The sequence below is a fragment of the Leishmania braziliensis genome, chromosome 23, assembly GCF_000002845.2.
Source record: "Leishmania braziliensis MHOM/BR/75/M2904 complete genome, chromosome 23".
Lineage (NCBI taxonomy): Eukaryota > Euglenozoa > Kinetoplastea > Trypanosomatida > Trypanosomatidae > Leishmania > Leishmania braziliensis.
This window is the reverse complement of record NC_009315.2, coordinates 38,546-63,350: the sequence shown is the minus strand read 5'-3', so window position 1 is coordinate 63,350 and position 24,805 is coordinate 38,546. Positions and strand designations below refer to the sequence as shown.

Genomic DNA, 24,805 nt, shown 5'->3' with positions numbered 1-24,805 from the left:
GACAGGCACGGGCGTCCCAGTAAAGAAGAACGAAGCGCCAATCAAAATGACGACTACTCAGCACAGGTCGTGAAAGGGAGAGGGAGAGGGAGAGAGAGAAAGCAAGATACACACGCACGCTGGCGCTCGAAAGCAAATATAGTTGTATGCACACGGTTGTGTGGGTGGGTGGAGGTGTGGGGTCGGAAGCACACTGAAAAATACGAGAGAACAAAATGCGGCAGGGGATGGGGTGTACAACAGGACAGAGCAGCAACGCACAAAGACAGGGAAACGCGAACGTGAGGAGCAAAGGGGCGGCTTACAAGGAAGGAAGGACAGACGGACGCCACCGCTCACGCCAAAGACGCAGGAGGCTTTCTGTGTTATAGTGTAAGCTGGCGGCAGTGGCAGTGGCAGGGGCAGGGGCAGGCGGGGGGCGCCTTTGCAGTGCTCGTGGCGGCGCTATTACACGGCAGTAGCCCCAGTGGAGTGAAGAGGGACCTGACAGGAAGACGCCACACGTGCGGAAACAGAAAGGCAAAGAAAAACTGAAGGGGGAGAGAATCACGTCAGCCACCGGGTCCAGGAAGGTCGCACACTCACAGCGCACGTCCATGCGAGAACTATGCACACGCACACGCAGGCACGCACGAGCCGATACGCCCACTTCCACACAAAAGTGGTGACCACCACGCACGCACACACACACGGCGGAGGAAAAGAGGCGCCTTAACTCTTCTTTGCTGGTGTGTGTGTGTGTGTGTGCAGCTGCAAGGGGATCTTTGATGGGTTTGCCGTCACGCAAACGCTCTGAAAGTGTTTTTTCTCGTGTCTTTCCTCGAAGTTGTTGCGCTGCTGTGGAGTGACGTTTGTGGAGTCCGACGAAGAGCAAAAGAAAAGAAAACTTTGGGTTTACCATGGAAAAAATTACACCGAGAGGCAGTGATGTTCCACACAGCTTGCAAGGACGCGGGGATCTTTAAGAGCAACAAGCGCCACAAAATTAGCCAGAGAGGTGAACACAGAACAAAAAGTGACTTTCGCCTCGTGGCTTTAGCGAACTTGTTGTTGTTCTCCCGCACACAAGCAGCGCCGGTGGACCATGTAACGCTCTTCTGGCTGGATGTGTGCAAAGAGGCAGGAGGTGAGGAAAGTCCAGTATGAACGGTGGAGACACGATCTGATGAGAATAGGGTAAAATGTACATTCACAGAGGTTTGTTAGAACACGAGCAGCGTGGCTCGACGACGTGTAGACCCGTAGATGTGTGCAGGTGTTTTGGGACCAGCATGTGCAGGGGAAATCATGAAGAGACATCACAGTGGAGGGGGAGGCGATGGTGACTTTGGTCATCTCCGTGTCTTTTTCAGTTGAGCTCCATTGTCAACTCTAAGGCACGGCTTTTATACGTGCGGGCGTGTGTGTGTGGGTCTCAGCTTCAGCCGCTCCAAGCGGGGCTGAGCGGTGGCTCTTCGCATTTGGCGTGAGAAGCGGCAAAGAGGGGGAGGTGCCGAAAGAGCTATTCTTCCGCCTCCCCATTCTCCAGCGCGGGTAATTTTGTGTGTTTGCGGTAGTGATGAGGACTCAACGAGATGTACGGCTGGGTGATAGAGGACGCAGGGGAGACTGGTGTACACCCCCGCTTATCCATAAGGGCATGAGGTTGTTTATAGCGCCTAGCCGTTACACTTTCGTTTTCTTTTTTTTTTCGCGCAGCACAGAAAAATTCGCGTTTCATTCATCTCGTCCAGAAGGCCGAGCGAGGCGCAGGTCGCTAACGGGCCACTGACGCAGTCCACGAAGAGCGACGCTTCACGCAGAGCGCCGAGCTTCAAGAACTGCGCACTGACGTGTTTTCCTTTCCCTTCGTCTCGCCTGCGGAGTCTCACCGACACACACACCCAAACACACCTCCTTACACACGAGCGCGTTCCTCACCCCCCCCCCCCTCCCGTTGCACATCGATGAAGGCCACGAAGAGGGACGACACTGGCGGCGACCGCAGAAAGCGCGATGCGCCGGTCCTGCACTGAGGATGAGGAGAACCTCTTGAAGAGACACAAGAGAGAAAAAAGGCAACATCGAAGAGTCGAACCTGACAGAGGGCGTGACAGGAAGGCCGCACCCCGGCGAGTGGGAAGAGGGAGAAAAGAGTAGGCCGCACAACACCACCCACGAGCACACAGACACCCACACACGCACCCATCGCGGAAAGAACTGTCGATAAGTCGTACATTGATGACTCGGAGAAGGAGGCAGTACATGACCAACGCCACTTTTCCCGATGTAAGCGAAGAGGCGCTGGCTGCCGCACTCACTTTGTCGCTGAAAAAAAAGAAACGACTGGGGAGATCAAAGAGGCCGCAGCGCATCGCAAAAGGGCGCGACGCGTCCACAAGAGGCGTCTGCCGAGCGGGAGCAGCAACAGCCGCCCCCGCAGCTTGCGTGTTCCACCTCGCAGACCGCTATTACCGCCGTGAAAGGCGGCCTCTACAGGGAAGTTACAGCCTACTCCTTGAGCTCGATTTGAGCCTCGATCTCCACCGCTGAGTTGAAGGGAAGCTGCGCAACACCGAAAGCGCATCGAGCGTGACGCCCGACTTCCTCACCGAACACCTTCACCAGGAGGTCAGAGCAGCCGTTGGCTACATGCGGGTGATCATGGAAGTTGCTTGCAGAGTTGACGTAGCAGCGTACCATCACAACCTTTTTCACCTTGTCGAGGTCGCCGCCGGCGGCAGCCTTCATCTGAGCGATGAGGTATACGGCGCAGCTTGCCGCTGCAGCCTTGCCCTCCTCGATCGTCAACGGGTCACCGAGCTGGCCTACCATAAGCTTGCCATCGGCATTTTTGGGAAGCTGGCCGGAGATGTAGACCATTTTACCCACGACGTTGAACGCCACGTAGGAAGCCGCGGGGGCAGCAGGAGCAGGGAGGGTGATGCCTAGCTTCTGCAGGTTGGACTCAACGGTGCCGGACATGATTGGTGTTGCGGTGGAGAGAAGACGGAGTGTTAGAAACGTTTGCGTACGAGCGTGTCGGCGTAAGGCGCAAGTGGAGAGGCGGGGGGGGGGGGAAGTAGTCGCTGTAGGCAGTTGGGGGGAATCTATGAATGATACAAAGATAGGGAGGAGTAAGAGGAGAACGATGAGAGTGATAAGCCGTCAGCTACAGACAGATGATGAGGGGAAAGGCTCAAAGGAGAAATAGCATAGGCATGAAAGGGGGGGGGCGGAGTAGAGGACACCCACGCATGCATACGGGTTTGTGGGCGCCACAGATGCCGTGCGCATTGTAGTCCTCCTTTCCCTCGTCCTGTCAGCCACGGCACTTGGGCATTGCCGAGAAGCAGTAGGCCCATATTGATGACGAGAGCATCAAAGGCGTTTTGCAGGCGAGAGAGAATAGAGGGAAGGAGGTGGTGTAGCGCTCTCAGTGTGACGGAGCTGCCGAAATCAAATTCTTTCCACACACACACATGCACACATACCTGTGCCTTCATGACTGGCTGTGCACGTCGATACGCAAGGCACATTTCTTCTCGCCTATTCGTTCTTCACTTGGGTCTTTAGCGTGACGGAGACGCCACTTCGCTTCCACAATGCCGTGCCAAACAGAGAAAAAGAGAGACAAGACCCCACATAGACGCAGATATGAATGCACGCGCACCATCAACGACGAACCGCCCTGCCATTCTACTGTCGTGGTGGACTGAAGGAGTCGCTCGGAAGCCCACATACACGTACTAACACAGTGTTGCAGCTTAGATGCCATGAGGTAGCATACCCCACTATTCCTCACCGTCCTCCTCTGCGGATGGTGATCCCTCTGAGTCCTCACCGCTCCCTGCCTCAACGTCGACAAGGTGTGACGCCGCCGCCAAGTCTTGTTCACGTCGCTTTCGCTTGCGCCGCTGCCGCTCCTCGTAGCTTCCGTCTAACTTGCTCTGTACACGCTTGCCTCGACGAATGATCTCGTCCACTTTGTTCATCGCCTCTGAATCGTCGTTAGTTTTTAGCAATGCCTCGCGCACTCGCCGACGAATTTTCTGGCTGCTCTCCACGTCACCGAGGCTGTGTAGGTCGAGAATGAGCTTAAGAATGGCCAACTCCTGGTCCGGCGCAATGTTGCGCGGTATAGGCTCTAGCGCATTAGCGTCGCTCATCATGAAATACAACTGCCAAGTGAGAGAGACGACTGTTTGTCGCTGTGAACCAGCGCACAGGGAAAAGCAAGAGAAGAATACACCAGACCAGGCGTTTTCGTGGAGCTTCTGCTGTCCTCGTTGTCTTTCGTTCCTGCCGCACTGTCCACTGCGGGGTCTACTCGCTACTAAACACTACCAGCCACTCCTGAAGTGGGGAGACGGAAAAGGCCCACGGTGGGCAAGGAAATGATCAAAGTCAGCGATTTCGACGCACCGGTTCTCTCCGCGCGCACGCACACACACGCGCACACATACACACACGTGCGGACAGAAGTAGGGCGCGGCGTGAGTGGCGCGGGGCAGACATGCGCTGGTGGCCCCTCCTCTCTCTTTGCACAAGTGTCTCTCTCGCGGTGCGTGGGGCTCCGCAAGCGCACCGGTAGAATCGAGAACACAGACGAACAAGCACAGTGGGTGAGCCCACGTCCCTAAGAAGAGGCAGGAGCGAAGGGGGAGAGAAAGATGACAGAAATTAGCCGACCAGAGGACACGAGGGAGACGACGATGTCAGGTGCCACCTCTCCGGCAGTGGTGTTGGAGAGCGAGGAACCACTGGGCGGAGGAGTGGAGTGGGTTGCCACGCTCCTTACATATCCCATTCCAGCACTGGCAGCGATTACCTCGTGAAGTAGAAAAAAGAGGGTGCTCACAAGATGATGAGGGAAGACACGTGCCTCCTACATTAGTCGGCATCTCTCCCTCACTTGTGAGGGTGAGGAGGCCTACTGTCAGCAGCGCACAGGCGCAAGTCGGGCATTAGTAGGGATGCAGAGCCTCCTGTCTTAAGGCGTGGTCCAGATACCCTCACCGCCTTATGCGACGTGCTTCACTTCACTGGGTGAGGCATCTTTCTTGCGCTTCTTTTCCGGCCCCGGCACTGACGCCTCTCCCCACTGCCCCATCGCTGAACACGGCGGCGGGCAGAGGGTACTCGGCGTACTGTGCAACGCACAGTGGACGCGAAGAAATTTGAGAAACAAGAGGAAGTTGGGGGGGGGGGGGGGCTGCAGCCCTGCAGCATCAAAGAGAAAGCACCCCACGTGCTTTGTCCTTCCCCATTCCATGCTCTCCTCCGCCCCTGCGTCCAACCGCAACACCAGCGCGGCGACCAATGGACAAAAGTGCCGCATAAGCGCGTGCCAGGCCTTTGGGGAGCAGAACGTGAAAGAGACTGGGGGTATCGCGTGGCAGCGCTGCACTGTCATCTCGCGCCGTCTTTCCCCCTATTGGAATGGTTTGCCGTCGCTTGTATGCATCTCACTCCTCTGGAAGATGCACCTGCTTCCCCTCCTCGCAGGCAGCGGCACAGCGCCATACTACGCAGCAGCATCTGGAGGCAAACGCCACGAGCACGTTCTCAGAGCCGGCCTGCTTTCCCTTCGCGTCGGGTAGGGGTCAGACCGGGGACAACACTCTCTGGGACAGCAGAGCTCCAGCGCAGTGCAACTGTGCATCCGTGTCCACCTTTCACATCTTCCACTGCAGTACGCGTTCACGCCCCGTGTGTGCCACGCGAAAGGGGTAAACCGAGAACGATTCCGTCCACTGAGCGCGACCTCAAGCCTCGCTCCTTTCCATGGCTCGAGTGCGAGCTACATTTTAAACGAGGGGTGCTGTTGGCGGTGCGTGAAGTTCGCAGACCGGCAAAAGCCTCTCGCAGGACGAAGCGGTAAGCGCAGCTGAAGAGCGCTTTTGGGTGCCCTCATGCTGCGTTTCTGCCTGCAGGCCATTCCCTCTGTCGCCTAGCCTTGGCGGCTGCGGGTGTTGCGGCCGTTCCTCTTCTGGTGGCAGCGCCAATGGGGCATTCCCTTCCGTCTCGCGAGTAACGTTCAGCAACGCTGCTTCACAACTTGTGAGACCCTGCGGCTCCTGGACGGTCGCTCCGCACTCCTCTTCCCGTGGAGGAGATCGGCAACGATTCCTGCATGGCCACATCTCTCATCGTAAGATGGTGGCCCATAACCCAGCCACCGCCGCAGCGTTGCGTAGGACGTAGGGCCTGTCACGCACCTCGGTTGGTGCACCGACACTCCGTTCGCTTCCATACACCTTGGTGCGCTTCTTCTCGCGGAGGTCAGCCTGCAGTGCGGGCTGAGCCGCTTTGTCGCTGCGCGCACTGACCATCTGCACGCCAGGGGCGTGAACATCCGTGCACCTCGCCTCCGTAGTAGCACCAGTCACCCAAGAAGCTCGCCACTCCAGTTTCTGTGGGTGCGGTTCCCGTGTGGGTAGGAAGGCATTGTATGCCACCCTGCGCAATGACGTGAGCCCTTCCATCAGTTGCCCGTAGTACTCACCCCCTATTGAATCTCCCTCCCACAACAGGGGCCTGAACGCTCAGGCAGTTCAACTGTTTTACCCCGACACCGAGGAGCCGCTTAGTCAAGTTGTCGCGCTACTGCACCTTCACGAGTCGCCTGCAATTGAGTAGTGCAGCGCGCATCGTCAGCTCCGCCTCGAGGAGTGGCATCGTGGACATGGTGAAGGCGATAGAGATTGTCTTGGCCTGAGAGGAAAAACGCACGAGAGTGACATGAGCGGAAGGCTGTCCTGGGTGCTTCATCGCTTGGCGGTGGTGGCTGAAAGGGAGGGGGATGAAGAAGCGGAGTAGGAAGAGAGGAAGACGGAATAACGTGCCGGGCATTGCCTTTCAATGAAGTGGCCTCACCAATGTGAAGCCTCGGTCGTCATGCACTCTTCTACCGCCACAGCTTTCTTTCAGCGCTTCCACCCTGTCATACAGCATGAGTCCAACTTCACGTCCACCCCAGCCAGCCCGTCTCACAGGCCCGATTGCGTGGTGCAATGCAGCGCTAGACACACCTCACAGCAATGCGCCGTCTCAGTCGCCTGAGCAGCGCCTCTGGCCCACACTAGGCCTGCCCACCCGCCCACCTCGCAGGCCGCCTCACAGCCGCTCCCTCTGTACCGGTCCCCACGCGGTGCACCCATCGGGGGTGGCGCCGAGGCCCCCCGCGCCAGCAGGCAGCGAGGGTCGGGTGGGACGCATTCGAGTCACGCTGACCCTCTGCCCACCGTGTGCTGCCAGAGGTAGTCCTGTGCACCAGCAGAGGTGGGAGGGAGGGTGGGGTCTCTGCTTGGCTTCCCTCCAGCATGGGTGGGTAGGCGGGGGTAGTGGGCTCTGATGCCACGCTCAGAGCCCGTGCTCCACACGACGTACTAATACCGCCGCCCATCCCCTAACTAATCTGTCCTCTTCGCCTCTTCATCCTTGGCACACGTGGTCTTCATATGCTCAACGTATCAGGTGCTCAGAGACACCCACACCAGCACTGGCCAGCGTTTCTTCCCTGGATGGCGCAGCGCCTTTCTTCCACATACCTCCTCGGCTCGTCCGTGTTGTCCAGGCACAACAGAAGATGTGTGGGAGAGGAGGGGCGGAGCAGACTGGGAAGGGTCGCACGTTTTGTTTATTTAAGCACATCCCACCAGGCCTCCACCAGCCGGTAGTGGCCTGTGTGCGCCCCTCCAGGGGCGAGGAAAGGGTTATGCTCCGCGTTCTGAATGGCGTGTAGGCAGCGCCTTTCGTGGGCCGTGTTGCCGTGCCGCCGCGCCGCTTCCAGCTCCCCATGGAACACCTCCAGTGCTTTGGCCGGATTGCAGTTCCAGAGATAAGCCCAGCCAATAAAGAGTCGGCTCTTTCGCATCACATCCTCGTCGAACACTGCTTGAGCCACCGCGTACAGCTGCAACGCGCACATGAGGGACTTGTCGGCTCGGTGTAACGAGGCCCAACCCCCACCGACAGTCTGAAGCTTTGCAATGAGTCCGTGGCCAACGTACTGGCGAGCCATTTCGGCGTGAGCAATCCGTGCCCAGTGCATTGTGTAGTCAAAGAAGTAATCTGCATAGGTGGGCAGCATCAGGTACACGCGTACGTCGCCATCTGTCTCAGAGCCGATGTAAAACCAGCGTGCTGTCACCGTCGTGATGGCGTCAGATGAGTCACAGGTAGGCAAAGACGATAAGGCGTCACCCTCTAGAGTGCGCACGCCTTTGACGAGATCCGAAGCGCAGGCATCAACGTACGTTGCGACCGTCATCGAATGTGCACTGCAATGACGGCACTCGTACGCCATGAGACTCAGCTGCAGTGCCGCGCACGCGTCGCGGAGGCGGTACACACGCCACACTGGAGACGCACGGCGAGGATGATCCTCAGGCTTCGAGAGCGCCTCGGCTTGCACCGCAGAAACTACGGGTTGCAGCTTGTTCTGCTCCATCGAAGGGTATTGAGCATTTCTGTGTGGTGCACAGGTAGAGCGGGGGAGAGAAACAGAGCGCGGAGATGAAGAGAGCAAAGCCAAAGCACAGCAAGAGTACCTCCGACAGAAGCGAAGAGGGAGCAGCACTGTTCTACTCCCTCCGCCACCCCTGCCGCCAGCCCAGCGTCCCTCCTGCCACCCCACCTCTTTCTGTCTTGACGAGGGGTGAAGAGAAAATCGAGCGAGCACTCGCTCGCAAGACGTAGCAGAGGCTGTGCCGACACTGGGGCGACGAGGAAACGAAGAGGAAAGTGAGGTGGTGCACCGTGGCATGCCTATTGTTTCTTTGCTGAGGTAGGTCTGGATGTTGGCCTACAGGGAGGGCGATGAGGGAACGAGTATGCACACACACACACACACACACACACGCACATGAGCATGCACCTCTCCCACATCCTCTCTTTCCCTCGGTCTCTCCCGTTGCATCCAAGCACAACACCCTCACAAGAGAGAGAAGAGATATGCAGCACGAGAAAATGCAAGTGGGAGAAGCTGGAGTGGACAGGGAATATAGACACACATACCTCGGCGTTGGGGTACACCCATACATGGGTGAAGAGGAAGACAAAAGCCTCAGCTACAGCAACGTGTCACCTCAGCAGATCAGCGCGTCGGCTCTGCATTGTGCCCTTTCATGTTGCTTCCGCCCGTGGTATACGCTGCTATGAGTCCTTACGACTTCGCCCCCTACTTGACCTACGCAACGATCACTGGCATTGGAGCCGCTATAACCTCCTCCGTTGCCACCGAAGCCGTGACAGGAAGGGATGGCCAGCGGCCCTTGCACAGTGGTCGTGTCACCCACACAACCGCAAGCAGGACTAACCCGGCGCCAGCCATGCCAACGTACATCTGGCGCTGAATCGCGCTTAGAGAGGACTCCAGGTTTCGCATCTGCCGCCGCACAGATCCGCAGCGCCGCTGCAACGCGTTCAATGAGTGTCGCATAGCGCTGCGCTGCAGCGCCGCACGTTGCAGCTCGTCGCGCTGCTGAGCGATGATGACATCCTGCTCTTGCCGAATGGTAATGAGGCTGCGGTTCTCCTCCATTTTCAGTGCCAGGTCCTTACTTGTTTTGTCAAGCACCTGCTGCTGTGCATCGAAGCGCCGCGCCGCAGCCTCCTCTGCTGCCTGCATGCCCGTCGTACGGCCGTACACGCATGCCATCCAAGCACTAAACATACACGCACCAATGCCTACCATCGCATCCTGCTGCCGCATCACTTCGCGCTGCGACGTGTGATACATGTCAGCATCAATTGTGCCGGCTGCGTACGCCTCCCTATACAAGGCGTCCACCACCTCTGGGTTGAGCGCCGTCCCCTCTTTGGAAGTCTTGCTGCCCATTGACGACGAGAGTAAATACTTCCTCCGTTGCGTTGCCTTGTGTGGTGCGTGTGTTTGCCTGCGTGTGCCGCGGCCACACCACCGCCTCGGTTCTCGTGGTTTGGTCTACCCTTTGCCGGTCAGTGGTGCTTACAGTCAGGAAAAGGTGCAAACAGCGGGGAAGTGGGTGAAGAAGGGAATCAGGGAAAGCGACGCAGACACGCACGCTGACATCAGCGCGCAGAGAGAGAAGGACAGAGGAAAAGATGATGGAAAAGGAGACACACACACACAGAGGGAGCAGCTGCAATAGGAGGAGAGACCTCGTGCGAGAGAGAAGGTAAACGAGAAGGTCCAGTTCCTGGCACAGTCGATGGGGTCGTGACAGTGCGCACGATGGAGACGTGCATCCCGTGCGCTCGCACGCACCCTGCGCCTAGACACATTCGCAGAGCAATGCGCACCCTATCGAGCACGATGGCCGTGACGGGCTGTGCACATGGCGGTTACTAAAAATGAGCCTGTGCCAGCCTTATGTGACAGCGTGTGGGCTTGTGGTTTGTACTTGCTTGTGTACGTGGGGTCCCACATTGACTACCACCACCACTTCGTTGCGAGTGGCCACAGTACAGGTGAGGTGTGCGGGCCCCCTCGTCACAAGGTCAGCGGGGGATGCAAATGCCTCACGGACGCACACACATGCAAGACGAAGAAGAACGGTGATAAACGATTAAGCGCCGCTAAGGTACATCTGAGTAATACAATTTTAAAGATGAAAGAGCAGTGGCCGCAGCAGTAGACACTGTTGCCTAGGTGTCGCGTGGCTGTCAGCTCGGCTCTTTATCCTGTGGTGACGCCGGCAGAGAGGTCCTCATGCAGCGAATAGCCGCGAACCAGAGAAATGAAGACGGAGTGCAGTTGACGGTGAAGCACCCGCACAGCGCAGCCCCGCACAACCAAGGTGCGATAGAGTGCATCCTTCTGTTTTCCTGCCTTGATGCAGACGGAGCTTTGACACTTGCGGGAGACGAGTGCTTCGATGCCAAAGACGTCGGAGCTACTAAACATACTTCGCGCGTTCCAGGCGTTGAAACGCGCCGCGTCACCCTTACGAACATCCAGCGCGGAGAAGGAGCCGTCGCAGACTACGTAGATTGCCTCCCCGCCATCTCCCGCCTCGACAATTGTGTCTGTCGGCTCCCATGTGACAACCTCGCTGCATGTGCATGCTCGCATGAGCGACCACGCCCCCACAGGCTGCGTGAGCGGGATCTGGTGCAGCCTTGGCCACGCAGTTGTCAGGCGAGTTGCCCAGTGGGCTAAGAGGACAGTGCATGAGCAAAGTGGAATGGCATACATAACACCCCGCTCCTCTTCCACCAACCGCGCACACGGCAGCAGCACGGAGGGGTACGAGTCTCCAAAATAGTCGCCGCGTGACAAGACGAATCCCTCGAGGTCAACATACACACGCAACATGCCGCTCTTGAGGATGAACAGATGTTCGCCGTCCCCGCGGATGCCCTGGTCTCCGCACCGAAAGACTGCCTCTGTTGTGCTCATCACGCGCGCCGTGAGGACAATGTCATCCATCTCCTCCTCCGTCGCTGCATTCGTAAAGTTGGCGTCCTCGCGAAGGAGAGAGCGCAGCACCTGTTGCTCGCGAAGTGTTTTGCGATCCAGTGGAGGAAGGGCTTTAATGTAGGGAGGAATCTCATAAGCCTTTGCCATCTCCTTGGCGGTGGGTATATGCGGGGGTGGGCATAGTTGGCGCTCCTCAAGCGTCTGCTGAAAGGCACGGACGAGGTACGCATCGACGTTGGTAGTGTCAAGGTGCACATATGCCAGGGTAGGCAGCGATCTGATGGCTTCCAGCAGCTGGGCGACGGCAATGCTACCCAGCTGCTGGCTGCCCAAGTCGAGGGAGCGCAGGGCACGCAGGCGCGGAAGGATAGCGCACAGGTGGGCAACTACGTGATTTCCTGAAACGCTGCCTTGTGTCGAGCCGGCGAAGGTGTCGTTGTCGTACCACGATGCCACATTCGACAGATCCACTGTCTCGACGAGTGGGAGTTCCGCAATCAGGTCCAGTATGGGCAGGAAGCCACGTGCACCGACATAGAGAAGAGAGAGAGCGGCTTTGCCACCCGGCTCGACCAGCCGGAACATGCGCTGGCTCGCAAGAGGAATGACGGCTGCCCGATCACGCGCGCGCGCCGTTCCCTCAGCCTTGTCCTCGATCTGAACTAGGTCGGCTACGGCCACGCCTCGCTCCGCGGCTTCGCCGGCGAGCCTCTCTGCATGTGATGTGGTGTCCTCCGCTAACAGCGACAGTACTGCCTGATGCGGCCGGCGCACTCCGTGGTAACCACATCGCGCCACGTAGTAGCTATACAGATGGTTCTGACTAGGCAGCGGCATCGCACCCAACCTCCGCGTGGAAAGAAGTCCACGAGAGAGAGCCGCTGTAGAGAAGCGTGGGTGGGCTAAAGAGAGAAGGGGGTGGGGGTGGGCAGAGCGCAGGATGCTACGAGCGACGGCGATTAGTGACGCACTGATGTTTGACCACACGGGACAGGCGTGGGTATGAGCACGAGTCCCCCATGAAGTCCTCCCATGGAAAGAGCGGAGGAAAATGCGCCCTACAGACTGACGAGCGAGACGGAAGTATGGAGGCGGAGAGAGGCGTAGTGCAGGAAAACATACGCACGCGAAGGAACCGTGTACGGGTGTAAGAGCGTTGCATAACGAGGAAAACGCACCTCCTCCCTTCTTCCCCTCCCCGCCCCTAGTGCTCCTCAAGAGTGCAGGGAAAGTCGGTTACGCAGTGGAAGAGTACTGTGCACCGTATAGACAGAGAGAGAGAGGGAAGGGACGAGTAGGAGGCACGAAGATGTGGCTGCAGAGAGCCTGAGGCGGCTTGTCGACTCTTGCGTGGGTTGTGATACTCGACACAGAGCCGTGGTGAGTCCACAACACCCACATTTTCCTAGCCTTTTCACCTCCTCGTCATCCCTCTCATTCTCTCGTGTGGAGTAGTTAAAGCAGTTGAGTGCCTCCTCCTTGTCGCAATAATGTACATCGCTCGCTGTGCAACCACATCACCGCATCAGGCACGGTAAGCCACCAGCTGCCCGTCCTCTTCCGCAATGCCGACGTCAATGTGGTCCAGCTCGCGCAGGTCGCAAAACACCGCAGTCAGCGCAGAAGCCACCGCTGGTGTCACAGCGTTTCCCCAGAGCGTTAGCCGACGCAGAGTCGCGCAGCTCCTGAGGCTTTCGATGAGCACCACAAGACCATGCTCGCTGATCGTGCAGCTCTCAAATTCGAGAGACTCCAGTTGAGGGTGGTGCGCCACACCTTTCGCTAGAGCCTCTGCCCCGGCATCGCGCAGGCGGTTGCAACTGACATCGAGACTTCGAAAGTCATGCCGACGGTCTAGAAGACGCGCCAGCAGCTGACCGGCGTCCTGCGACAGCTTGTTGCCCTTGATGCAGAGGGCCGTGACTGCCGACCCGCAGAGAGCCAGCACCAAGGTTTGCAGGCAGTCGTCGACAAGGCCGAAGTACGCCATGTGCAGTTCTTCTAATGTGGAGTTGCGCTGAAGAGCAATGGAGAGATGATTCACGACGCTCGCCACCTCGACAACGCCGTGCAGAAGTGGTCGCCCGATGTTGAGCGAGGAAAGTCCCTTGTTCACCTCTAAGGCACGGCTAATATGCACGAGCGCCGTCATGTCCAAGTCGGTGTTGAAGAGATCCAGCACCGCGAGGTTCATGTTCTGCCGTAGCGCCTCGCCGAGCGCCGCACCACAGTGACCGCCAAGTGGGTTGCCGGCGAGCGTCACATGGCAGAGCGAGTCGTTGCGCTGCAGTCCTTGCGCAATCGCCACACCCGCCTCCGTCCCCAGCGAGTTATACTGCACGTCCAGTGTGATGATGCTGCTTAGCTGATGCCCAAGCGCTTTGCCGAGTAGCAGCCCACCCTCGTCGGAGATGTTATTGTAAGGGAGATACAGCGCCGACATGCCAGGGTACATAGAGAGCGCCGCTACTATTGCATGCACATCGGTGTCACACACACGGTTCTTGAAGTTCTGAAAAGTGTTGCCGCGCACTATCAATTCTCCGGTTGCGCCGCTGCTGCTGATGTCCTCTCGCATATCCGTGTGCACTTCCGCGCAGGCTGCACGGTACGCCTCAACCCACATGATAGCTCGCGAGGAGGTTGTACGATTGACTGCACTGCGCACAGAGCAAATGGTGCGTGCAGAATACGCTTCGCGTGGCCAATTGAGGTTTGTGCACTTCTGCGTACGTGTGCGTGTGTGTGTGTGTGTTGGTACCCTCGGACACGATTCCTTACCCTGGTGTTTTCTTCTTCCGCTTGTGGGTGACAAAGGCGATGCGGCAGAGGAGACACAACAGGCACACGGAATGGCGATGGTGTGAGTCGATGCGTACGTGTGTCGATGCTAAAGAGAGACAGAAGACCGGGCACTTTGAGCAGAGTAAGAGGTAGAGCAGGCGAATGTCGTAGCGCGGCGATGGCACACACGTACAGAGTCACGAACCCCTCCGACCCTGTGCTGCTTTTTACCCCTGCTGCCTTCACTTTCAGGGAAGTTGGAGTGACGTAGATGAGAGCCCGACTGGTAGCGACGCCGAAGTGGCGGATGGCGAGAGATGCGGCGCGACAACCCCACAGAGAGTAAAGGGTGGGGTCTTCTGCGTACATCTTTTTTGCCTTTTCGGCGTTTCAGAGACTGCCCAAAAAGCTGTGGAACAGCAGCGGCTCCTTCACAGTGGACACAACGTGCGAATAGGCGCACAAGGGAGGCCCCCCAACCCGTGGCGATGCCTATGCACTCGTGGGTGTGTAGGTATGGCACCAAGTATGCACTACTGAGTAAGCGGGAGTCACTGGCCTCTCTCTAGTCCCCTCCTTCGCTTCCCCCACCCTGTGTCCCTCTCCGCTACAGCTGCCATAGCGAGAGCAGAGGGCGTGCAGACGCGCAAAGGTGGGATGAAAGAAATACCACGGAGGAAGTAAATAGAGGAGGGGGATGAGAACGCGATATTTGTGGGTGCGGGCGTTGAATGCTTGGGAAGGATGGGAGAAGGAAAGCGCCCACGCGCATTCGCACCCGCGCAGAAGTTCAGCAGCGTGTACACCAGCGGAGGGATTCAGTAGTAAACAGCGACGATGGCGCACACTCCACTTGCTCCCGTGGCCCCTCTTTCAAACACGCACGCGTCACTCGTCGTGCCAAAACAGAAGGTCGAGGTTGCACTGGGAGAGGAGAAAAAGAACAGCGACAAGAGTCCGAAGAGGCCGTGGGCACTCGACACGCACTCCCACCAACGCCGATAAACAGCAAAAACACCGAGTAAAGTGGGGGAAAGAGAGATGAAGATGAGCAACGAGACACGGAGTTTACCGTACACGCAATGCAGAAGCCGAGGGCGTGGAATACATAGGCGCACGTCAACGGAGAAAGAGAAAGAGACAGACGAAGGAAAAAGAGAGCACAAAGAGCCTTACGCAGAAATGACAACATAAACGAAATTTCCCCGACGAAGTGCGGCACACCGCCACCACTTAAAAGACAAGAGAATGCGATGAACGTGTGGGGTACTTCGCCACTGCGGACGTGCTCGCTCAAACTTGTGGAAAACAAATGTTGCTGTTAACGCAAGAGGCGGCGGAGATAGTGGTGAGAGCGCTGGTAACTAGGAGCGTTGGTGGTGGTGGTGCTTGATTTTGGGGGGGGGAGCGGAGGGCACCAAAACAAGGAAGGGAGCAACTATGCACACCTCGGTAGAGAGAAATGGACAGCAGCAGATTGTAAAGGAGCGAGGAGAGATAAGGTACGCAGGGGCCACACATGAATTGCATGTTGGCATTTTTCTCTTGCGTTCACCAGTGCATTAGCAGTGTACGGGTGACTCATGGGCAGCACGTTATGCACAAAATATGAGAGACCAGAGGTGCTTCGCCAACTCCACGAACGAAATGAGAGAAACGTGGTGATGGTCTGTCAGCTGTCTCTGAATCGAGCGGCTGACGTGAGGACCAGTAAGCAGCCACATGAACTCACGACAGGGAGAAAAGCTGCATCACAAGGCAAGCCTTTGCATCCGCCGACTCCAGGTCCTCGGCCTCTCTCCCTCATGGCTGCAGTGCTCACCGCATGGGGACCGTGGACAGGTAAAGACACAAAGCGCCTCCAAGTGAAACAGAGCCGGCGCTCTGGTCTCTCCCCTTCTGCTCCCACTCTTGAAGCCCCCCCCCCCCCCCGTGAACGGTCCACCACATCACATGTGCGTGAGCATGTGCAGTAGAGGTGGTGGTGGTTGACAGCATGATGAAATCATGTCACCACACCAGCGGTGACGTCTCCAACACTCACTCCACGGAAGCACAACTACAGTGTTGTCGTTAGCGTCACTGCGTCATCGCATATCCCGACAATACTAAAAACGTGGGAGCAAAAGAGAAGAGCATCGAGAAGCGAACCGAACGAGAAAATCCGCGCCTCCCCGGGCCCACTCGCCCACCCCTCCCCCTCCGCAGCGCCGGCTGTTTGCCGTCCCGTCGCGATAACGCGGTGAGATGACGGCGGTCAAGGAGAACAGAGAGAGAGAGAGGGGGGGGGTCGTGGTACAGGATGGATTGACTAGGAAAGAGCAAAGGGAGGAAGGTACACCGGGCAGGAAAAGCAAAAAGCGATAAACGAACAAGAGAAAATAGAGAGAAGGAGGGAGGGAGGGAGGGAGGGAGAGCAGCGCAGAGCTTAAAAGCGAATACAACGCGTAATTAAAGGAGGCGCACCAGCAGGGAAATGTTAGTGCGCACACTGTTCCCATCCATCCTTGAGTGCGGGAGCATCTCTGTTTCAACCTGAATGAATGCGCAGGTGGGGGCCTCTCTCTGTGCTTGCTTATACGCGTGTTGATGAGTGTGGGTGTGTGGGGGGGGGGGGGGGGAGGGGCTGCTGCATTCCGTACGTCAGCTTCACGCAGATGTTCGGAGGAGGGAGGAGAAAATTCCTCACGTTTGAGCGTTTGTGTGTGTGTGTGTGTCGTGCATGAAGGGAGCAACACTCGCAAGGGGAGAGGGACGCAAATGAAGACACGAAAAACGAAATGATGAAAGTCAGCCGGTGGGAAGGGAGGGAGAGCAGGACAGGGTACCGAGCCGACCTCACAACCGACGCTGCACAATCGTCGGCGTGCGTGCTCCCCCACACAACCCCCAGCTCCTCATTAAGTGACGCCTATGCCTTTACAAGGTCAAACGAGAAGAAATAAAAGCAGCACAGCTGCACACACGCACGTCCTTCTCCCACTGCTTGGTCAGGCGGATAGAGTTGGAGATGGAACCGAGGACAATTCGCTAACTATCTCGCTGACCTTCTTGTTGAAGCCCGCCACGTCGTCCGTGAAGATTTGGTGGCCGGCGTCGGCTAGCGTATAGACGCGGACACGAACGCCTCTCTCGCGCAGCAGTTCCCCCAGCTCGACCACCTCTGTGGCATTCATCCACGACTTGCCACCAAACAGTAGCCCCACGGCGATGCGCTTGTCAAGAGTGTCTGGCAGCACGTCGAGCAATGACTCCTTTGCGCATACGTCATAGTGGCAACAGGCCTTGAAGAGCTTCTCTCCGACAAGGGAGTTCTGCGCATTGCAATGGTAGAGGTAGTCGTATACGGTACTAGGGTCGTCAAGGAAGGCACACCACTTCCCCTCGAAGTCGGGGCGGATGCGGCGCAGCATCCATGGTCCCGCCGGCCCTACCCCACGCAGCAGCGCCAGAAGACCGACGTTGTAGAAGAGCGCCAGTAGCGCACGCGCTAGCAGCGGGTACATCTTCATGCGGTTTGCGTCACCGCGCGTCAGCCCCCACGGCTCTGCAAATATGAGCAGCTTGATGCAGTTGGCCCCGTGCCGCATGGCGTAATGCGACGCGACAAAGCACCCGAAGGAGTGGGCGAGCACCATGACAGGTCGCCTGAAGTCGAGCTGTGCGAACCAGCGGTGAATGTAGTCGCAGAAGTAGTCCATCGCCTCCGGCAGTGACTTAGCAGCTGAAGCGCGCCGCTCACTTCGAGCAAATCCAGGTAAATCGAAGGCGTACACACGGTAGCGCTCCGCCAGGAAGCGCCAGTTTTGCGCCCACCCCGCCACCCCACCGGCGAAACCGTGAATAAGAACGATGACCTCCTTTTCTTCCTTTGCCGCCGCCTTCCAGGCAGGAAGTGGCGAGAGAGAAGTGGTGGCCTGCTGCTCGCCAGTACAGCTGCAAATACTGTTCGTGTTGGTAACGCCGCTGAGGTTTGCCGCCAGCGCCGCGTTGTCGTCCAACTTGCGGATGTCGTCGGTGGAAATGGTATTGAGGCCGGCTATCTTTGCCTGATAGTACAGCAGCCCTTGCAGCATCACTTTCTCAGCAGTCTCCAGCTGTGTCTTATCTGTGGCGACCCACGAGTAAAAGTGCTTGCGCCGCGGAGGTTGGCGCTGAGAGGCGTTCTCAGGGGCATGCGGGTTGCGGCGCCGCATATGGAAGCGCTGCTGAACGGCCTGCATGGCTGAAAGATGTTCTCCTCCCTTCCAGTTTGTACTGCGTCTGTCTCGCAGGGCGGGGAGAGGGCCGAGGGAAATTTAAAAAGCGGCTGCTCCAGCGAGAAAAACAGTCACAATTATGAGATATACCCCACGCACGCACGCGCAGAGAAGACAGAGACGAGCGTCAACGTGCCGCTCAGCGAGCACGCATAGAGAGCGGGAGAGACAATAAGCGCCAGCAGCATACGAGAGAGAGAGACGAAAAGCGGAGAGCGATCAAGTCGGTGGAGATTCTGCGCAATAGAGAGTGAGGAGGTACTCGTGTGTATATGAATGACGAAAAGGGGGGACAAGAGATGGTCGAGTGGACGGTAACGCTAGTCGCCTTTAACGATTAGTTCGAGCCAGCGAAAGAACGAGAGGTGTGGCGTAGTGAGGAGCGGTTGTCCCTTGCTGTGGACGATCTTTTCTGAGTAGAGAGCGCGCTTTTGGTGACGGATTGGTATGCCTGCATATATACCGAAAGGGGTGGTGGAAGAGGCACGCCAGTCAAGAAAGGAGAGGGGAGGAAGAGAAGTGAGTGGAAGAGAGAGAAGAGCAACGAAAAAATGTTCCCCCCTTTCATAGTTGCTGTGTACACGCAGAAGCTTGCACATGTAGCCTCCAGCGCGTTCCTCCTTGCTACCCTGTAAAGCCTCTCTGAGAATAACGCTGCATCCCTGAAGGATCCGCCATCTGTCTCTCGATGGGTCACGCAAGCGCACACGCGACGGCCCACCGCTGGCGCAAAGACAAGAAGAAAATAGAAAAGGAGACGCAGCACACGCGCATGAGGCAGTGCACCATTGCTCTACCCCCTCTCACCAACTCCCAGTACGAACAATAAGGGCCGGCTCTACTCAGCGGTACAACGTCTTCCTTTTCCGTTGCTCCGCAAGGTGGTATTGCCATTCCCATGGATGTGCACCACTGACCGTGTCGTGTGCTCTCCCGACTTGCACGTCGTCCTTGCGTGCCTTCACCACGAAAAGAGCGACACAGAAGAAAAGAAGACGCAACTTCGACTTGCATGACGCAAGCTGCACAGCACGCTGCACTGGCACACCGGTGTGCACAACCACATATCCGTAGACACACGGAAGCACGCCAACATCCGCCACCTCTGCAGCGATACCATTACGACGTCCCTCTTTCTCTTTATTCCCCCCTTTTGGGCACCCGACACACACACGCACACAACACGCGCGTTGCGCACGACTAAGAAAAGAACATCTGTAGCGCATAACGAGAGGCTCCTGCAGCATCCGAATCGGTCGGTCAAGTGTCGAGCATGGCCCATCCCCTCAGACAGACCGAGAATAGACCGAGAAGGAGAACAGCAGAAGTGCGCGGGAGCTGGTAAGGATAAAGACAGAGGGAGAGAGCAATGGATGCACCATCCAAAGCAGTTACCCATGCGGCTTGCTTCATTGCATCCTCTTCTCTTGTATATAAGAGAGAGAAAGTGGGGCTGCGTGTGTGTGTGTGTGGGGGGGGTATGTGTTCTGGGGAGTGAGAGCGTGCCACCTTCTCATTCTCGATTCTTCTCTCCGCTCGGGGGAGAGAAGGGCGGAGGGGCCACTCAGCTCTGCATCTCGATAACAGACAGAACACACACGTCTGCACAGACGCGAGGTACATGCGCCGCTCCTTCGCGCCAGTGCAGGAACACCCTATCAGGCTTGATAAGCAGCCGAGTATTCACGTCCCACGGAAAGAGACGGAAACGCCGTACACCACTACTACTACGTAAAGAGACACGTGCACAAAACATCGTCCTCTCAGTCTCGACCGGTCACTCATATCGCCTCGCCCCCCGTCCCCGCCATCCGTCCGCCCATACAGGCACGGAAAAGAGCCCGAGAGAGGGGCAGAGAGAAGAGGCACCACAAAGGAAATGGAAACGAGGCGAGTCCGCAGCCTTAGCTGGTAGCGCACGAGCCGATGGCAGAGACTGCCTTGTTGCTCATGAGCAGTGCAGTGATGAGGCCGAATAGACCCAGCGCCTCGGCAAAAATGAGCATCAGAATCATCGGTACAAATATTCTCTCGGTCTTGGCATAGGCGTAGCAGCAGATGTCGCCGACAATCCCAATCGCATACCCCGCTGCCAGAGATGCAAATCCGGCCGCCAGCCCAGCTCCGAGGTGCATGTACCCCGAGAAGAGCGGGTATCCACTAAGCTTCATGTTGTTGCAGATGATCACGGAGACGATGAGGCCGTAGATGCCAAGAATACCGGCCATGACGACCGGCACGATACCACGCATCACGCGCGTGGGCTGTACAATGCCCAGCTGCGCCACCGCAACGCCGGCCTTAGCAGTGCCAAATGCAGCACCAACGTTCGCCAGGGAAAGAGAGAAAGCGGCCCCCATCATACCGAAGAAGAACGCCTCGGGGTCGCACAACTTGGTGGTGGACATGATAGACCGAAGAAGTGCGCGCTGGGAGGGTGTAAAGTATAACTCCGATGAGAAGAATTCTTCGAATTGAGCAGGCCGAACAACACGAAGGGAATGAGGGGGAGAGGAGTTGACAGACAAGGTGGGAGAGAGAAAACGCAAAGCATGCACTGCGCAGAGGATAGGCGGTCGCTGTGGACGCGGGTGCTGGCGAGAGTAAGAGTGCAGATGCTGTAGGGGAGGGGTAGAGAGGGGACCCGAGGAGTAAGGCGATTTCATACGTGTGAGAGGGGCACTGTTGACATTGCCCACGACACGTCCTCATGCTCCTTTAGCGTCCGGTACCCGCGATAGCCCAGTCTTTTCACGCGAGTAATACAAAGCAAATCTACACACCTACTAGGATGACTCGCAACTCGCTAGCGCTTGGTTCTATGTCCTGCTCACTCACGTGAAGCGTTACTTAGTTTTGTCTGTGTTCCCTTTACTTCTTTCCCTTCGGAAAACGTTGGACGCTTCAGCATCGCCGTTGACGCATCGGTGGACAAGCGTCTGCAGAGAGGGAAAGAACATAGTGAGTAAAAAACGAAAGAGAAGACTTGCACAACAGCAATGAAGCAGCTGCGACCTGCTGGTTAGAGAGTGGGTGAGGGGGCTACTCCAGCGTTGCCAAAATGCTCGAACGAGACTGCAGCGTGACAGTGTATGGCTCCGACTCCCCTTTGCACGCGGAGCTTCGCGGTGCGCTGCCCCTCAAAAGCGCTGCAGAGCTCCACTTGATGACAGTGACAGGCGAGTACAAGACGAAGTCGGCGTCCACCTGCATGTGGGACATCCGCTCCAGCGTTTGAATGCCCGAGTAGACACGGCCGAAGATAACGTGGGTTTTGTCCAGCTGCGGCTGTGGAGAGAGAGTAATTAGAAAGCGACTGGCTGTCACTGCGCCGACAGTCGGGCTGCAGGTCAGCAAACCTGCACCAACATGCAGCAGCGAGAGTCCATCGGGGCTTTCCGCAGCAGCATCCACTTCGCTTGCAGTCGTCGAGTGGCCCTGTACCGCTTCTACCTCACCAAGAAGCGCAAACCCACACAACAGCTGGCGGAACACTAGCCGGCGCAGCTGCCCACTGCTCGCCAGCTGCCAGAACGAGTCGGCGCAGAAGTTGCTATAGAGCTCGAAACTGAGAGCCCCGGCAGTGCTTTGCAGCTGCACAACACGTGCTGCTTTCTCCATTATAAGCACCCTGCCAACCCCCTATTGTTCTACGAGAAGAAGTGCCTTCAGTCAGCGCTGCGGCCTCTACAAGTCCACTCGAAGTGATAATTCCTGCTAAACCCTACAAATGTGAAATAAAAGAGAGCGCACGCACCACAGGCGCTGAAACCTCCGCACGTCGGCTTAGGCACCTGGTGCTTGTGCAACAACATGCAGCGCCAACTGACCGTCAGACACCACACCCGCAACGAGAAGAAAAGAGCGAAACGTACCCGCTTACACCAAACGAAGGACGAGTTCAGAAAGAGAGAGAGAGGGTTCCTGAGAGAGCTTTAGGGGGAGAGGAATGCCATAATAAAGCCTAACGTGCAAATGCACCTTAACGGCCCAACCTCTTGAGCAAATTCAGGCAGCGACTACGTGACACACCCAACGAAAACGGAAGAACTGCGCTGCACTTTGGCTAACATGACGCTTTTCTCCCTTGAAGATCCGCCTCCCGTCATTCGTCTTCGCATACAGCTGGCCTTCTCCTGGAGCGGCAGACCCAAATTACATCCCGCCAGCCCCAAGACACACACTCACTAAATATGTAGCATCAACAGGCACAGTGAGCCTCATTCAGAAAAATACCGCTGACAAGGCATTCAATAACACAAACAATTCCTCTGCAAACATTCATAACGATATCGCCGTCTCCGTAAAACACTTCTCCAAACATCACCACACCACGACCGTATCCACCCCCAAAAACAAACAGCAGCGCGCATCACCTGTAGCAAAGATATGTCGTTAGAATCACAGCCGCACACGCACACGCACCAGCGGCACCTCTTTGGGGCGTTTCCCACGCTCGGGCAAACCAGTCTTGACCAGCGCATTCGAGCCTCATCGCGCAGCAGCAAGGGGCGCACCGCGGGCGGCACCATCTTTCGCAGGGCTGTCCCGCGTGTGCAGCACCGGTTCACCGCGAACGATCCTTCGACCCCTCTTTACCAGCAACCCCGCCGGCCGTAGCGCAGGGGTGCTCAAGCACGCACATCACGCACGCACACACGCGGCACGCCACGGCGCACATGGTCAGATGCCAATAGTCATTGTAGTAGTATTGATCCTCGTCAGTGGGGTCCGCATTGCAGAATACACGCATCATCATTTACGCGCAGCAGCAGGGCAGTCCCGAGGCGCCGGGTGCAGACGAGGAGGGAGGCGGAGCGCACGACGCGCTCGCACACAAGCAGCGGGGCGCGGGCAGCGACAGCTCAGACACGGGGGACACAATCGACAGTCCTTGGGTTCAGACAATGACTTTGACTCGGATGTCCGTGATCGTAATCATGTGTCACGCACACACACACACACACACACACACACACAGGCACAGGCACAGACAGAGGCACAGGCACAGGCACGTCCGCGCACAGCAGCCGCAGCTCATTGATCTTGGTTGGAGATGGGAAACAGTGAGGTCATGTTGCTCGCAGCAGCGCGCATCACCTGTAGCAAAGATATGTCGTTAGAATCACAGCCGCACACGCACACGCACCAGCGGCACCTCTTTGGGGCGTTTCCCACGCTCGGGCAAACCAGTCTTGACCAGCGCATTCGAGCCTCATCGCGCAGCAGCAAGGGGCGCACCGCGGGCGGCACCATCTTTCGCAGGGCTGTCCCGCGTGTGCAGCACCGGTTCACCGCGAACGATCCTTCGACCCCTCTTTACCAGCAACCCCGCCGGCCGTAGCGCAGGGGTGCTCAAGCACGCACATCACGCACGCACACACGCGGCACGCCACGGCGCACATGGTCAGATGCCAATAGTCATTGTAGTAGTATTGATCCTCGTCAGTGGGGTCCGCATTGCAGAATACACGCATCATCATTTACGCGCAGCAGCAGGGCAGTCCCGAGGCGCCGGGTGCAGACGAGGAGGGAGGCGGAGCGCACGACGCGCTCGCACACAAGCAGCGGGGCGCGGGCAGCGACAGCTCAGACACGGGGGACACAATCGACAGTCCTTGGGTTCAGACAATGACTTTGACTTTGACTCGGATGTCCGTGATCGTAATCATGTGTCACGCACACACACACACACACACACACACACACACAGGCACAGGCACGTCCGCGCACAGCAGCCGCAGCTCATTGATCTTGGTTGGAGATGGGAAACAGTGAGGTCATGTTGCTCGCAGCAGCGCGCATCACCTGTAGCAAAGATATGCCGTTAGAATCACAGCCGCACACGCACACGCACCAGCGGCACCTCTTTGGGGCGTTTCCCACGCTCGGGCAAACCAGTCTTGACCAGCGCATTCGAGCCTCATCGCGCAGCAGCAAGGGGCTGCCGAAGGCGACGATGAAACATGTTTGTCTTTCCCGATGTGTAGTGCTCAATTATACATGGAGATCGTGTCTGTGAGGGCAAGAATCTCTCGAATGCGTTGAACTTGCGCTTAATGAGGTGCATCGCTAGGTGAAGTTATAATAGCGCCACGTTGAGAATTTGTAGAGGAAGGAGGGGGGAGAGAGATGCCGGTGATAGAGAGTCAGAGGAGGTAAGAATGGAAGGCAGGAGGAAACGGGAGGGTTAACGGTGAGGTAAATGTGAAGAAGAAGAAAGGTGCTAGGCGAAAGTAACTTGAGAAGTTGTTGTCAGTACTGAATCGAGATCTCCGTGAACAGTGGAGACGTGAGACTCTCGACTGTCAGGCGGTAAATGTCGTGTTATAGGTATGTGGCGGTGGTAGACGTTAGCAGGCTAGCAAACAGTCGT

General features: G+C 57.3%; 9 protein-coding genes across 9 annotated transcripts; all 9 read right to left on the bottom strand.

The window, feature by feature from the left end:
• Positions 1-2,490: 2,490 nt before the first annotated feature.
• On the bottom strand, positions 2,491-2,964 carry LBRM_23_0220 (putative endoribonuclease L-PSP (pb5); the record flags this gene model as incomplete). Its single annotated transcript, XM_001565045.1, has 1 exon — positions 2,491-2,964. One exon carries the CDS (start codon positions 2,962-2,964, stop codon positions 2,491-2,493), a length of 474 nt encoding a protein of 157 aa, XP_001565095.1.
• Positions 2,965-3,773: 809 nt separating this feature from the next.
• LBRM_23_0210 (conserved hypothetical protein) lies at positions 3,774-4,148 on the bottom strand (the record flags this gene model as incomplete). Its single annotated transcript, XM_001565044.2, has 1 exon — positions 3,774-4,148. The coding sequence occupies one exon, from the start codon at positions 4,146-4,148 to the stop codon at positions 3,774-3,776; it is 375 nt and encodes a 124-aa protein (XP_001565094.2).
• Positions 4,149-7,621: 3,473 nt separating this feature from the next.
• On the bottom strand, positions 7,622-8,434 carry LBRM_23_0200 (conserved hypothetical protein; the record flags this gene model as incomplete). The annotated part of the gene is made up of 1 exon (XM_001565043.2): positions 7,622-8,434. The coding sequence occupies one exon, from the start codon at positions 8,432-8,434 to the stop codon at positions 7,622-7,624; it is 813 nt and encodes a 270-aa protein (XP_001565093.1).
• Positions 8,435-9,172: 738 nt separating this feature from the next.
• LBRM_23_0190 (conserved hypothetical protein) lies at positions 9,173-9,823 on the bottom strand (the record flags this gene model as incomplete). Its single annotated transcript, XM_001565042.1, has 1 exon — positions 9,173-9,823. One exon carries the CDS (start codon positions 9,821-9,823, stop codon positions 9,173-9,175), a length of 651 nt encoding a protein of 216 aa, XP_001565092.1.
• An 819-nt stretch (positions 9,824-10,642) lies between these two features.
• Positions 10,643-12,223, bottom strand: LBRM_23_0180 (conserved hypothetical protein; the record flags this gene model as incomplete). Its single annotated transcript, XM_001565041.1, has 1 exon — positions 10,643-12,223. The coding sequence occupies one exon, from the start codon at positions 12,221-12,223 to the stop codon at positions 10,643-10,645; it is 1,581 nt and encodes a 526-aa protein (XP_001565091.1).
• A 688-nt stretch (positions 12,224-12,911) lies between these two features.
• On the bottom strand, positions 12,912-14,012 carry LBRM_23_0170 (conserved hypothetical protein; the record flags this gene model as incomplete). Its single annotated transcript, XM_001565040.2, has 1 exon — positions 12,912-14,012. The coding sequence occupies one exon, from the start codon at positions 14,010-14,012 to the stop codon at positions 12,912-12,914; it is 1,101 nt and encodes a 366-aa protein (XP_001565090.1).
• A 3,148-nt stretch (positions 14,013-17,160) lies between these two features.
• Positions 17,161-18,393, bottom strand: LBRM_23_0160 (conserved hypothetical protein; the record flags this gene model as incomplete). Its single annotated transcript, XM_001565039.1, has 1 exon — positions 17,161-18,393. One exon carries the CDS (start codon positions 18,391-18,393, stop codon positions 17,161-17,163), a length of 1,233 nt encoding a protein of 410 aa, XP_001565089.1.
• Positions 18,394-20,333: 1,940 nt separating this feature from the next.
• LBRM_23_0150 (putative vacuolar type h+ ATPase subunit) lies at positions 20,334-20,837 on the bottom strand (the record flags this gene model as incomplete). Its single annotated transcript, XM_001565038.1, has 1 exon — positions 20,334-20,837. One exon carries the CDS (start codon positions 20,835-20,837, stop codon positions 20,334-20,336), a length of 504 nt encoding a protein of 167 aa, XP_001565088.1.
• A 634-nt stretch (positions 20,838-21,471) lies between these two features.
• CyP3 (putative cyclophilin 3) lies at positions 21,472-22,050 on the bottom strand (the record flags this gene model as incomplete). Its single annotated transcript, XM_001565037.1, has 1 exon — positions 21,472-22,050. One exon carries the CDS (start codon positions 22,048-22,050, stop codon positions 21,472-21,474), a length of 579 nt encoding a protein of 192 aa, XP_001565087.1.
• Positions 22,051-24,805: the final 2,755 nt, after the last annotated feature.